General features: G+C 71.6%; 1 protein-coding gene across 1 annotated transcript; it reads left to right on the top strand.

Moving 5' to 3' along the window:
- Window positions 1-235: 235 nt before the first annotated feature.
- Window positions 236-11,888, top strand: ILK (integrin linked kinase). Its single transcript, XM_065835169.2, has 13 exons — window positions 236-363; window positions 2,251-2,350; window positions 8,203-8,368; window positions 8,570-8,665; window positions 8,785-8,881; window positions 8,989-9,072; window positions 9,280-9,365; window positions 9,593-9,702; window positions 9,977-10,104; window positions 10,678-10,799; window positions 10,867-10,966; window positions 11,042-11,172; window positions 11,298-11,888. Exons 2-13 carry the CDS (start codon window positions 2,262-2,264, stop codon window positions 11,445-11,447), a joined length of 1,359 nt encoding a protein of 452 aa, XP_065691241.1. The 5' UTR covers window positions 236-363; window positions 2,251-2,261; the 3' UTR covers window positions 11,448-11,888.
- Window positions 11,889-12,267: the final 379 nt, after the last annotated feature.

The raw sequence follows: 12,267 nt of genomic DNA, 5'->3' as shown, positions 1-12,267 counted from the left end.
CCCGCCCCCTGCGCGGTTCGCCCCGCCCTCTTCCCCGGATCTCCCCGCCCCCTGCCCCGCTCGCCCCGCCCACATCCGGTTCGCCCCGCCCCCAGCGCCGTGCGCCCCGCCCCGCCCAGCCCGGTGCGCCCCGGCCGGCGCCCCCGCTCCCGCCCGGGCCCGTGCCGGTGCCGCCGCGCCCGGTGCTGCCCCCGCCGCTGCCCGCGCCCCACGTCCCCTGCCCGCGGCGCGGAGCCGGAGCGGGTGCGGGTGCGGGTGCGGCGCGGCGGGCGGCCGGCAGGGGGCGCTGGCGGCGGGCGGCCGGGGCGGAGCCCACGCGCTGCCCGCTCCCCCAGCCGCCGCCCTGCGCCGCCGCCGCAGCCGGTAAGGGCGGCCGGGCCGGGCCGGACCGCGCCGCGCTGGGCTGGGCTGGGCTGGGCTGGGCTGGGGAGGAAGCGGGACCGGGCTGCGCGTTGGCGCGGACGAGGCCGGGCGGGGTCGGGCTGGGGCGGCCGCGGGTCGGGACAGAACGCGGTGGGGAGGGACGGGTCCGGCCGCGCTCAGTCCGGGCTGGGCCGGGCCAGGGGCTGAGGGGCAGCGGCCGGGGCCGGGCTGGGGCTGGGACAGGCGGGGAACGGGGGCGGGACTGGGGCGGCAGGGCTGGGTTCGAGCAGGCTGGGCTGGGCCCAGGTGTGGCGGGAGCTGGGCAGGGGCCGGGCCTGGCCTTAGGCCGAGCCTGGCCTTGGGCTGGGCGATGGGGCTGGGCCTGACCTTGGGCTGGGCGATGGGGTCTTGGGTCAGAGCTCCTGAGGACCGGGGCGCAGCGCGGGGTGGCCCGGGGCTCTGCGTCGTGGGGCCGTGGCCGGGGCGCTGGGGACAGGGGCCAGCGAGGGCTCAGCAGGGCCAGCGTGGCCACTTGGCCACGGGGGTGGATGCCGGTCGGTTCGGGAGGGCAGGGCCGGGCTGGAGCGGTGACAGCGCGGCACCCCGGGCCAGGCAGGGTCGCGGCTGCAGGGGAGGCAGCGGTGGCAGCGGGACACGAGTCCCAGGGGGCTGGGGCAGGATGGGCTGTCCTGGGGTCCCTCCCCTGGTCCTGTCCCGGCTGGCGGGTGACAAATCTGGTCTGGAGGCAGTGTTGACCCGCACACGTCGGTCGGGGCTCAGGGCAGGGCTGCCCCGTTCTCCGCAGCCGGTGAGCGGGAGCGGGGCCGGTGCTGCCCCGGCGGTGCCAGAGCTGGTTCTGGTGCCCGTGGGGCTCCCCGGGGCTCCAGGCCGTGAGGTGCGTGTCCTGTGTCCCCCGCCCCACAGAGCCAGCGGCCAGCCTGGCAGAGCGGGCAGGGTCCCGCTGCAGCGGGGTCAGCACCAGCCAGGGGCATCGCGCTTGGTCTGTCCCTGCCCACAGGACCCTCGGAGGGCAGCCCCACGGCCCTGCCCGGTGCCACAGCCCCATGGCCCTGCCCGGTGCCACAGCCCCACATCCCTACACAGTGCCACAGCCCCGTGTCCCTGCCCAGTGCCACGGCCCCACGGCTCTGCCCGGTGCCACGGCCCCGTGTCCCTGCCCGGTGCCACGGCCCCACGTCCCTGCCCGGTGCCACGGCCCCACGTCCCTGCCCGGTGCCGCAGACCCCCAGGCAGGAACGTTCGTGCCCGGTGCAGCCGGGGAGCTCGGGGTGGTGCAGCCCTGGCTCTCGGTGGCGCTGCTGCTGCCAGGGTGGCAGATGAACCGGGACGTGTGCTCTGGCCCGGCTCTGGGCTGGGCTGTCTGTTGGTTACGGTGGGGAGAGGGGGAGCCTGTGGACCTTTGGGGTCCCAGCGTCTTGAGTGTGACGCCGAGCTGAGCTCAGCCAAGCTGGGACCGGGCGGGTCGGTGGAGCTGTGGGTGCCATGCAGGGCGGTGCCGGGGCTCCCCCCGCGCGCTCCCCCGGGAGATGCGGGCACAGGGCCTGGCTGGGCCTGCAGATAAGCCCGTGGATGCCAGATCTGCTTCCTGCGGGCTGCTGCGGGCACCCATGGCGCTGGAGGCGGCCGGAGCTTCCCCTCCGTGCCCAGCCCGGCTCCGGCTCCGGCCCCATCCCCAGCCCAGCCCAGCCCCGTCCCCGCGGGTTTCCCAGGGCTGCCGAGGGGCACACAGGGGTCCCGGCCCGCCCCCCGGGGGCCGCCCCAGCAGAGGGGCTGCGGGAGGCGACGTCCCGGCCCCAGCGCCGCGCGTGGAAGGGGCAGGAGCGCCGCTCCGCAGCGGGCCCCGCGTCCTCACACACCCCCCCGCAGCGAGAGCCGCGATGGACGACATCTTCACGCAGTGCCGGGAGGGCAACGCGGTGGCCGTGCGGCTCTGGCTGGACAACACCGAGAACGACCTGAACCAGGGGTGAGCGGGGACCGCCGGGGCGGGGGGCGCTGGCCGGGGGCGCTGGCCGGGGGCGCTGGGTGGCCCGGGGCTCGTTTCCGCTGCGTGTCCGGGGCGGGGGGTGGGATTGGGCTCCTCCCCGCCGGAGGAAGTTACCGCATCGCCGGGGCACGGGCGCTGCGCGTCCGCCCGCCGCTCCCTCGGCCGCAGCTGGGCAGGGCGCGGTGGCCCGGCTGGGCAGGGGCCGCTGGGAGCGTCTCCCGTCCCCGGGGTGACACTGACCCGGTCCCCGGGGTGACACTGACCCGGTCCCCGGGGTGACACTGACCCCATCCCCGGGGTGACACTGACCCGGTCCCCGGGGTGACACTGACCCGGTCCCTGGGGTGACACTGACCCCATCCCCGGGGTGACACTGACCCGGTCCCCGGGGTGACACTGACCCGGTCCCCGGGGTGACACTGACCCCATCCCCGGGGTGACACTGACCCGGTCCCCGGGGTGACACTGACCCGGTCCCCGGGGTGACACTGACCCCGTCCCCGGGGTGACACTGACCCGGTCCCCGGGGTGACACTGACCCCATCCCCGGGGTGACACTGACCCCGTCCCCGGGGTGACACTGACCCCATCCCCGGGGTGACACTGACCCGGTCCCTGGGGTGACACTGACCCCGTCCCCGGGGTGACACTGACCCCATCCCCGGGGTGACACTGACCCGGTCCCCGGGGTGACACTGACCCCGTCCCCGGGGTGACACTGACCCGGTCCCCGGGGTGACACTGACCCCGTCCCCGGGGTGACACTGACCCGGTCCCCGGGGTGACACTGACCCCATCCCCGGGGTGACACTGACCCGGTCCCCGGGGTGACACTGACCCCATCCCCGGGGTGACACTGACCCGGTCCCCGGGGTGACACTGGCCCCATCCCCGGGGTGACACAGACCCTGCCACGCTGCCGGGAGCGGTGCAGCTGGTCCCGGTCTCGCAGGAGCTGGGCTCTGCGCAGGGCTGACCCACGCCCTGCCCCACATCTCCCCACGGCACGTCCCCAGCCCCACATCTCCCCGATGGCACATCCCCTGCCCCACATCTCCCCACGGCACGTCCCCAGCCCCACATCTCCCCATGGCACGTCCCCGGCCCCACATCTCCCCACGGCACGTCCCCTGCCCCACATCTCCCCCACGGCACGTCCCCTGCCCCACATCTCCCCACGGCACGTCCCCTGCCCCACATCTCCCCCCGGCACGTCCCCGGCCCCACATCTCCCCACGGCACGTCCCCTGCCCCACATCTCCCCACGGCACGTCCCCGGCCCCACATCTCCCCCCGGCACGTCCCCTGCCCCACATCTCCCCACGGCACGTCCCCTGCCCCACATCTCCCCCACGGCACGTCCCCGGCCCCACATCTCCCCACGGCACGTCCCCTGCCCCACATCTCCCCACGGCACGTCCCCTGCCCCACATCTCCCCCACGGCACGTCCCCGGCCCCACATCTCCCCACGGCACGTCCCCTGCCCCACATCTCCCCCACGGCACGTCCCCGGCCCCACATCTCCCCACGGCACGTCCCCGGCCCCACATCTCCCCACGGCACGTCCCCGGCCCCGGGAGCTCCCGCGGCCCCCGGCAGCGCGCCCGGCCCAGCACAGGGTTCATGGGGCCCGGCGCAGCCCCTGCCCGCAGCGACCCCCGTTCTGGGCCGCGGCAGCGCCTCCCGCGCTCGTGCTGCCCGGCGCCCTGCGGCGTGTCTGCCGGTCCCTCCGTGGCTCCGGTCACACCGAGCCGGCCTCGTCCACGGGAGGTGCCTGAGCGACCGGGGCTGCTGGCGCTCGCTGGGCGCCTGTCCCAGGGTACCTGCCTGGGGGGCCAGCTGGCCCTCCCGTCCTGCCTGTCCTCCTGTCCTGCCTGTCCTCCCGTCCTGCCTGTCCTGCCTGTCCTCCTGCCCTGCCTGCCCTCCCGTCCTGCCTGCCCTCCTGTCCTGCCTGCCCTCCCGTCCTGCCTGTCCTCCTGTCCTGCCTGCCCTCCCGTCCTGCCTGTCCTCCTGTCCTGCCTGTCCTCCTGTCCTGCCTGCCCTCCTGTCCTGCCTGCCCTCCCGTCCTGCCTGTTCTCCTGCCCTGCCTGTCCTCCCGTCCTGCCTGCCCTCCCGTCCTGCCTGCCCTCCCGTCCTGCCTGTCCTGCCTGTCCTCCTGTCCTGCCTGGCCTCCTGTCCTCCTGTCCTGCCTGTCCTCCCGTCCTGCCTGTCCTCCTGTCCTGCCTGTCCTCCTGCCCTCCTGTCCTCCTGTCCTGCCTGCCCTCCTGTCCTGCCTGCCCTCCCGTCCTGCCTGTCCTCCTGTCCTGCCTGTCCTCCTGTCCTGCCTGTCCTCCTGTCCTCCTGTCCTCCTGTCCTCCTGTCCTGCCTGCCCTCCTGTCCTGCCTGTCCTGCCTGTCCTCCTGTCCTGCCTGTCCTCCTGTCCTGCCTGTCCTCCTGCCCTGCCTGTCCTCCTGTCCTGCCTGCCCTCCTGTCCTGCCTGTCCTCCTGTCCTGCCTGCTCTGCCTGTCCTCCTGTCCTGCCTGTCCTCCTGTCCTCCTGTCCTGCCTGTCCTCCTGTCCTGCCTGCCCTCCTGTCCTGCCTGTCCTCCTGTCCTGCCTGTCCTCCTGTCCTGCCTGCCCTCCTGTCCTGCCTGTCCTCCTGTCCTGCCTGTCCTCCTGTCCTCCTGTCCTGCCTGCCCTCCTGTCCTCCTGTCCTGCCTGCCCTGCCTGTCCTCCTGCCCTGCCTGTCCTCCTGCCCTGCCTGTCCTCCTGTCCTCCTGTCCTGCCTGCCCTCCTGTCCTCCTGTCCTCCTGTCCTGCCTGTCCTCCTGCCCTGCCTGTCCTCCTGTCCTGCCTGTCCTCCTGTCCTCCTGTCCTGCCTGCCCTCCTGTCCTCCTGTCCTCCTGTCCTGCCTGCCCTCCTGTCCTGCCTGCCCTCCTGTCCTGCCTGCCCTCCTGTCCTGCCTGTCCTCCTGTCCTGCCTGCTCTGCCTGTCCTCCTGTCCTGCCTGTCCTCCTGTCCTCCTGTCCTGCCTGCCCTCCTGTCCTGCCTGCCCTCCTGTCCTGCCTGTCCTCCTGTCCTGCCTGCCCTCCTGTCCTCCTGTCCTGCCTGTCCTCCTGTCCTGCCTGTCCTGCCTGTCCTCCTGTCCTGCCTGTCCTCCTGTCCTCCTGTCCTGCCTGTCCTCCTGTCCTGCCTGTCCTCCTGTCCTGCCTGCCCTCCTGTCCTGCCTGTCCTGCCTGTCCTCCTGTCCTCCTGTCCTGCCTGTCCTCCTGTCCTGCCTGTCCTCCTGTCCTCCTGTCCTGCCTGTCCTCCTGTCCTCCTGTCCTGCCTGCCCTCCTGTCCTCCTGTCCTGCTTGTCCTCCTGTCCTGCCTGTCCTCCTGTCCTCCTGTCCTGCCTGTCCTCCTGTCCTGCCTGCCCTCCTGTCCTGCCTGCCCTCCTGTCCTGCCTGTCCTGCCTGTCCTCCTGTCCTGCCTGTCCTCCTGTCCTGCCTGCCCTCCTGTCCTGCCTGTCCTCCTGTCCTGCCTGCCCTCCTGTCCTGCCTGTCCTGCCTGTCCTCCTGTCCTGCCTGCCCTCCCGTCCTCCTGTCCTGCCTGTCCTCCTGTCCTGCCTGCCCTCCTGTCCTCCTGTCCTGCTTGTCCTCCTGTCCTGCCTGTCCTCCTGTCCTCCTGTCCTGCCTGTCCTCCTGTCCTGCCTGTCCTCCTGTCCTGCCTGCCCTCCTGTCCTGCCTGTCCTGCCTGTCCTCCTGTCCTCCTGTCCTGCCTGTCCTCCTGTCCTGCCTGTCCTCCTGTCCTCCTGTCCTGCCTGCCCTCCCGTCCTCCTGTCCTGCCTGTCCTCCTGTCCTGCCTGCCCTCCTGTCCTCCTGTCCTGCTTGTCCTCCTGTCCTGCCTGTCCTCCTGTCCTCCTGTCCTGCCTGTCCTCCTGTCCTGCCTGCCCTCCTGTCCTGCCTGTCCTCCTGTCCTGCCTGTCCTCCTGTCCTCCTGTCCTGCCTGTCCTCCTGTCCTGCCTGCCCTCCTGTCCTGCCTGCCCTCCTGTCCTGCCTGTCCTGCCTGTCCTCCTGTCCTGCCTGTCCTCCTGTCCTGCCTGCCCTCCTGTCCTGCCTGTCCTCCTGTCCTGCCTGCCCTCCTGTCCTGCCTGTCCTGCCTGTCCTCCTGTCCTGCCTGTCCTGCCTGTCCTCCTGTCCTGCCTGTCCTCCTGTCCTCCTGTCCTGCCTGTCCTCCTGTCCTGCCTGCCCTCCTGTCCTGCCTGCCCTCCTGTCCTCCTGTCCTGCCTGTCCTCCTGTCCTGCCTGCCCACCTGTCCTGCCTGTCCTCCTGTCCTGCCTGTCCTCCTGTCCTCCTGTCCTGCCTGTCCTCCCGTCCTGCCTGCCCACCTGTCCTGCCTGCCCTCCTGTCCTGCCTGTCCACCTGTCCTGCCTGTCCTCCTGTCCTGCCTGTCCTCCTGTCCTGCCTGTCCTCCTGTCCTGCCTGTCCTCCTGTCCTGCCTGTCCTGCCTGCCCTCCTGTCCTGCCTGTCCTCCTGTCCTGCCTGCCCTCCTGTCCTGCCTGTCCTGCCTGTCCTCCCGTCCTGCCTGCCCTCCCGTCCTGCCTGTCCTCCCGTCCTGCCTGTCCTGCCTGTCCTCCTGTCCTCCTGTCCTGCCTGCCCTCCTGTCCTGCCTGTCCTCCTGTCCTGCCTGTCCTCCTGTCCTGCCTGCCCTCCTGTCCTGCCTGTCCTCCTGTCCTCCTGTCCTGCCTGTCCTCCTGTCCTGCCTGTTCTCCTGTCCACCTGTCCTGCCTGTCCTCCTGTCCTGCCTGTTCTCCTGTCCACCTGTCCTGCCTGTCCACCTGTCCTGCCTGTCCTCCTGTCCTGCCTGTCCTCCTGTCCTGCCTGTCCTCCTGCCCTCCTGTCCTGCCTGCCCACCTGTCCTGCCTGTCCTCCTGTCCTGCCTGTCCTCCTGTCCTGCCTGTCCTCCTGTCCTGCCTGCCCACCTCTCCTGCCCTCCTGCCCGCAGGGAAGTGTGGGGGACTGATGGGGACCCCGATGGGGGAGCTGATCGGTCGCCCCACGGGAGCTGCAGGGGCCGGGTGCACCCCCCGCCAGGCCTGGGTCTCCTTTTAAGGCCGGGCCGGTCTCCTCCTCCCTTACTTGGGCAGGAGCAGCCGAGCGGGGCCGGGGAGGATCCGGCTCTGCCAGCGCTGGTCCAGCGCGGAGAACACGGTCTGGAGGGGGCTGCGGGGCCCTGCTGGGGACAGGAGAGCGGGACAGACACTCGGCCTGGCCCTGTCCCTTGGCCCCGTCCCCTTGGCGCTGCTCAGCCTGTCCCTTTGCCCCCTCAGCCTGTCCCCTTGGCCCCACTCAGCCTGTCCCTGTCCCTTGGCCCCCTCAGCCTGTCCCTGTCCCTTGGCCCTGCTCAGCCTGTCCCTTTGCCCCCTCAGCCTGTCCCCTTGGCCCCACTCAGCCTGTCCCTGTCCCTTTGCCCCCTCAGCCTGTCCCCTTGGCCCCACTCAGCCTGTCCCTGTCCCTTTGCCCCCTCAGCCTGTCCCTGTCCCTTGGCCCTGCTCAGCCTGTCCCTTTGCCCCCTCAGCCTGTCCCCTTGGCCCCACTCAGCCTGTCCCTGTCCCTTTGCCCCCTCAGCCTGTCCCTGTCCCTTGGCCCCTGTCCCCTTGGCCCTGCTCAGCCTGTCCCTTGGCCCCTGTCCCCTTGGCCCTGCTCAGCCTGTCCCTTGGCCCCTGTCCCCTGGGCTCGCAGCCGGTGTGTGGCACGGGGTGACACGTCCCGGCCGCGGTGCCATGGGCAGCCCCTGCCTGCGCTCGCCCCCCCGCCTGGCCGGGGCAGGACGCGGCGGGCGGGCGGCAGAGCTGTCGCTGTCACCTGCGCAGGGATGACCACGGGTTCAGCCCCCTGCACTGGGCCTGCCGCGAGGGCCGCTCCAACGTGGTGGACATGCTCATCATGCGGGGGGCGCGCATCAACGTGATGAACCGCGGCGACGACACGCCGCTGCACCTGGCCGCCAGCCACGGCCACCGCGACATCGTGCAGAAGGTGCGTGTCCCCGTCCTGTCCCCGCGGCGAGCCCAACGGGACCCGCAGCCCTCGTCCGCGCACCTGGGACGCGCTGCCCACTGTCACCTGCTGGTGTCCCCCCTTGTGCACCCCTGGCCTCCCCCCACGCGCAGCCCCCCGGGGCGCGGTGCTGGGGGACAGACCCTGCTCTGGTTCAGCGGGCTTGTCCCCCCGCCCCAGCTGATCCAGTTCAAGGCGGACATCAACGCCGTGAACGAGCACGGGAACGCGCCGCTGCACTACGCCTGCTTCTGGGGACACGACCAGGTGGCGGAGGTGAGGGGGACGCGGGCAGCAGCCGGGGCGAGGGAGGGGGCACGGGGACGGCCGGAGCTGGAGCTGGGTGTGCGTGGGGAGGCTGGGGACAGCGCCCCAGGTGCTTTCTGCTCCCTCAGGACCTGGTGGGCAACGGCGCCCTGGTCAGCATTGCCAACAAATACGGCGAGACGCCCATCGACAAAGCCAAGACCCCGCTGAGGGAGGTGCTGAGAGGTAGGAGGGTCCCATCCTGACCCATGGCCCAGCTCCCGCTGCAGCCCCGCGCTCCTCAGCGAGCTCCCCGTGCCCCCCTCCCCATACCCCCCTCCATGTCTCCGCAGAGCGCGCTGAGAAGCTGGGCCAGAGCCTCACCAAGATCCCCTACAAGGACACGTTCTGGAAGGGCACGACCCGCACGCGGCCCCGTAAGCGCTGAGCCCCAGCGGGAACGCTCGAGAGCGCGGCCCCGCGCGGCCGGGGGGGCTCCCAGGACCGGGGAGGGAAAGCGGCCCCTCCGGGAGGTGGAAACCCCCTCCCCAGGGCTCCTGGCCGGAGCGGGTCCCGCTGGAACCGCCTCCCCTGCGGACTCCAGAGCAGGGTCCGGGAGCCACATGCGCGTCCTTTTCTTACAGGAAACGGGACTCTCAACAAACTCGCTGGAATAGACTTCAAGCAGCTGAGCCTGAGCCAGAGACTCAACGAGAACCAGTCAGGAGAGGTGCGTAGGCCCATGCGGGGGTTGCAAACCCTGCGCCGCCCCGGCACGGGTCTCTGCCAGCATGGACCAGCCCGCAGGGCAAGCGCTGCCCGGCCCCGATGGCCACAGCTCGCTCCTGTGACTTGCCGTAGTCGCTCCATGATGCTGTGGACCTGAGGGTCCCGTGGGGCGGGGAGGGGCTCAGGGACTCCATGTCCCTCGCGGTGACCGGCTCCGTGTCCCCGCAGCTGTGGAAAGGGCGCTGGCAAGGCAACGACATCGTCATCAAAGTACTGAAAATCCGGGACTGGACGACTCGCAAGAGCCGCGACTTCAACGAGGAGTACCCGAAGCTGCGGTGAGCGCCCGCGCCTGTCCCGGGTCCGCGGGCCGGCACCCCAGCGGGTCCACAGGGCCTGCACCCCGATGGGTCTGCAGGGCAGGCACCCCAGCGGGTCCCCAGGGCAGGCACCCCTGCTGGTCTGCAGGGCAGCACCCCGATGGGTCTGCAGGGCAGGCACCCTGGCGGGTCCGCGGGCTGGCCCAGGGGACACAGGACGCCCTGCGAGGACCCGGTGGCATGAGGAGGGGCGGGCAGCACGCCCTTCTCAGGGCTGTCACTTCCCTTGCAGGATCTTCTCGCACCCCAACGTGCTCCCAGTGCTGGGCGCCTGCCAGTCCCCCCCGGCCCCCCACCCCACCGTCATCAGCCACTGGATGCCCTACGGCTCCCTCTACAACGTGCTGCACGAGGGGACGAGTGAGTGCTGACGGTGACAGCGGGGCAGGGGCTGTCCCCCCACCTCCACGAGATGCTCCCCCGTGTGTTTGGGGGGCGGGCACCCCTCCAGCTGCAACAGCAGGCTGGGCCGGGGCTGAGCCCCCTCTGCCATCCACACACCCTCCTGCACCCGCGTGCGGAGCCTGCCAGTGTCACCCCACAGCGCGGGTGGCATCACCCCTCACATCAGCCCCCTCACCCTCCTGTCACCCCCTCACCCTCGTGTCGCCCCCTCATGTCATCCTCTCACCCTTGTGTCACCCCTTCACCCTCGTGTCACCCCCTCACCCTTGTGTCACCCCCCCACCCTCACGTCAACCCCTCATGTCATCCTCTCACCCTCATGTCACCCCCTCGCCCTCGTGTCACCCCCTTGTGTCACCCCCCCACCCTCACGTCAACCCCTCATGTCATCCTCTCACCCTCATGTCACCCCCTCGCCCTTGTGTCACCCCTTTGTGTCACCCCCTTGTGTCACCCCCTCACCCTCCTGTCACCCCCTCGTGTCGCCTCCCTGTGTCCCCCCCTCACTCCCGTGTCCCTGCCCCGCAGACTTCGTGGTGGACCAGATGCAGGCGGTGAAGTTCGCGTTCGACATCGCGCGGGGCATGGCGTTCCTGCACACGCTGGAGCCGCTCATCCCGCGCCACCACCTCAACAGCCGCAGCGTCATGGTGAGTGCGGCGCTGCAGCGCGGCCCGCGGCCGGGCAGGGCCGGCTCCCCAACACCGCTCTCCGCAGATCGACGAGGACATGACGGCCCGGATCAGCATGGCTGACGTGAAGTTCTCCTTCCAGTGCCCGGGCAGGATGTACGCGCCCGCCTGGGTGGCACCAGAAGGTGAGTGCCCGGTAGCCGGTCCCCCTCCCCTGGGCCCCATCCTGGCCCCGCTCAGCCCCCGCGCTGGTCCCGCAGCCCTGCAGAAGAAGCCGGAGGAGATCAACAGGCGCTCGGCCGACATGTGGAGCTTCGCGGTGCTGCTGTGGGAGCTGGTGACGCGCGAGGTGCCGTTCGCAGACCTGTCCAACATGGAGATCGGCATGAAGGTGAGGAGGGCGCCGGGAACCCCAGCTCGGCGTGACGGGCGGAGCTGGGGGGCCGGAGGAGACCCCCGCTCCTGCTCCCGCGCTGCGGGGCTGGGGACGGGTTCCTGATGCCGTCCTGCTCCCAGGTGGCGCTGGAGGGGCTGCGTCCCACCATCCCGCCCGGCATCTCCCCACACATCTGCAAGCTGATGAAGATCTGCATGAACGAGGACCCGGCCAAGCGCCCCAAGTTTGACATGATCGTGCCCATCCTGGAGAAGATGCAGGAGAAGTAGGCGGGGAGGCGCCTCCCGCCACCCGACGCTGCCACGCTTCCCTCCCCGCCCCCCCAAGTGCCTTCTCACCCCAGTGCCAAGGGGAGCCGGGAGCGCCCCTCACCCTGAGCCGGCCACGGACACGGTACAGACAGCGCTGCCCTCCCGGAGCTGCCCCGCAGCCCTCGGACCGCAGCGCCCCGGCAGCACCAGCGCCCCGGCAGCACCAGCGCCCCGGCAGCTGCGGGCACAGACTGAGCAGCCCCAGCCCCTCGCGCGGCTGCAGGGGCCGCGCGCCGCCCCCTCCCCAGCGCAGCTCACTAACGGTCTCGGCCCCGGCCCCCCCGGGCCGCCTCGCCTGCTGCGCCCACGCCGCCCCAGCTTCGCGCTTCACTGTCACTGTTTCCATCCAGGCCACGTGGAACAGCCGCCGGCACCACAAATAAACGTTTGTTACAAAAACCGGGTGCTGGGGGGTGGTATCCACGGGAAGGGAAGGGAAGGGAAGGGAAGGGAAGGGAAGGGAAGGGAAGGGAAGGGAAGGGAAGGGAAGGGAAGGGAAGGGAAGGGAAGGGCAGGGCTGCGGGGGCTGCTGCCAGCCTGCCCTGTCCTGCGCCCCGGGGCTGCCCCAGCCCCCGGTGACCTGGAGGCAGGGATGGAGCCGGGTCTGTGCGCAGGGCCCAGCGCTGCCCCTGCACAGGCAGCAGGGCGTGGGGGAGGAGGAAGGAAGAGGGGCCCCTGCGCTCCCCGCACCCCCCGGGGTAGGAAATGCCCCCCTGGAACTGCAGACGGTGCAACCAGAACCCCCCGGCTGGGAGTCGCACGAGCCCTCTGCGCCCGT

This window comes from Patagioenas fasciata, chromosome 1 (assembly GCF_037038585.1).
Source record: "Patagioenas fasciata isolate bPatFas1 chromosome 1, bPatFas1.hap1, whole genome shotgun sequence".
Classification (NCBI taxonomy): domain Eukaryota; kingdom Metazoa; phylum Chordata; class Aves; order Columbiformes; family Columbidae; genus Patagioenas; species Patagioenas fasciata.
Note: the sequence above shows the minus strand (reverse complement) of the source record. Positions and strands in the feature narration are given on the sequence as shown.

Bases quoted from the DNA above. Each gene is read 5' to 3' on its own strand.
- ILK (XM_065835169.2), top strand. From the start codon at position 2,262: ATGGACGACATCTTCACGCAGTGCCGGGAGGGCAACGCGGTGGCCGTG. The intron at 8,369-8,569 runs GTGCGTGTCCCC...CCCCCGCCCCAG, and splicing joins ACCGCGACATCGTGCAGAAG to CTGATCCAGTTCAAGGCGGA. The intron at 8,666-8,784 runs GTGAGGGGGACG...CTGCTCCCTCAG, and splicing joins GACACGACCAGGTGGCGGAG to GACCTGGTGGGCAACGGCGC.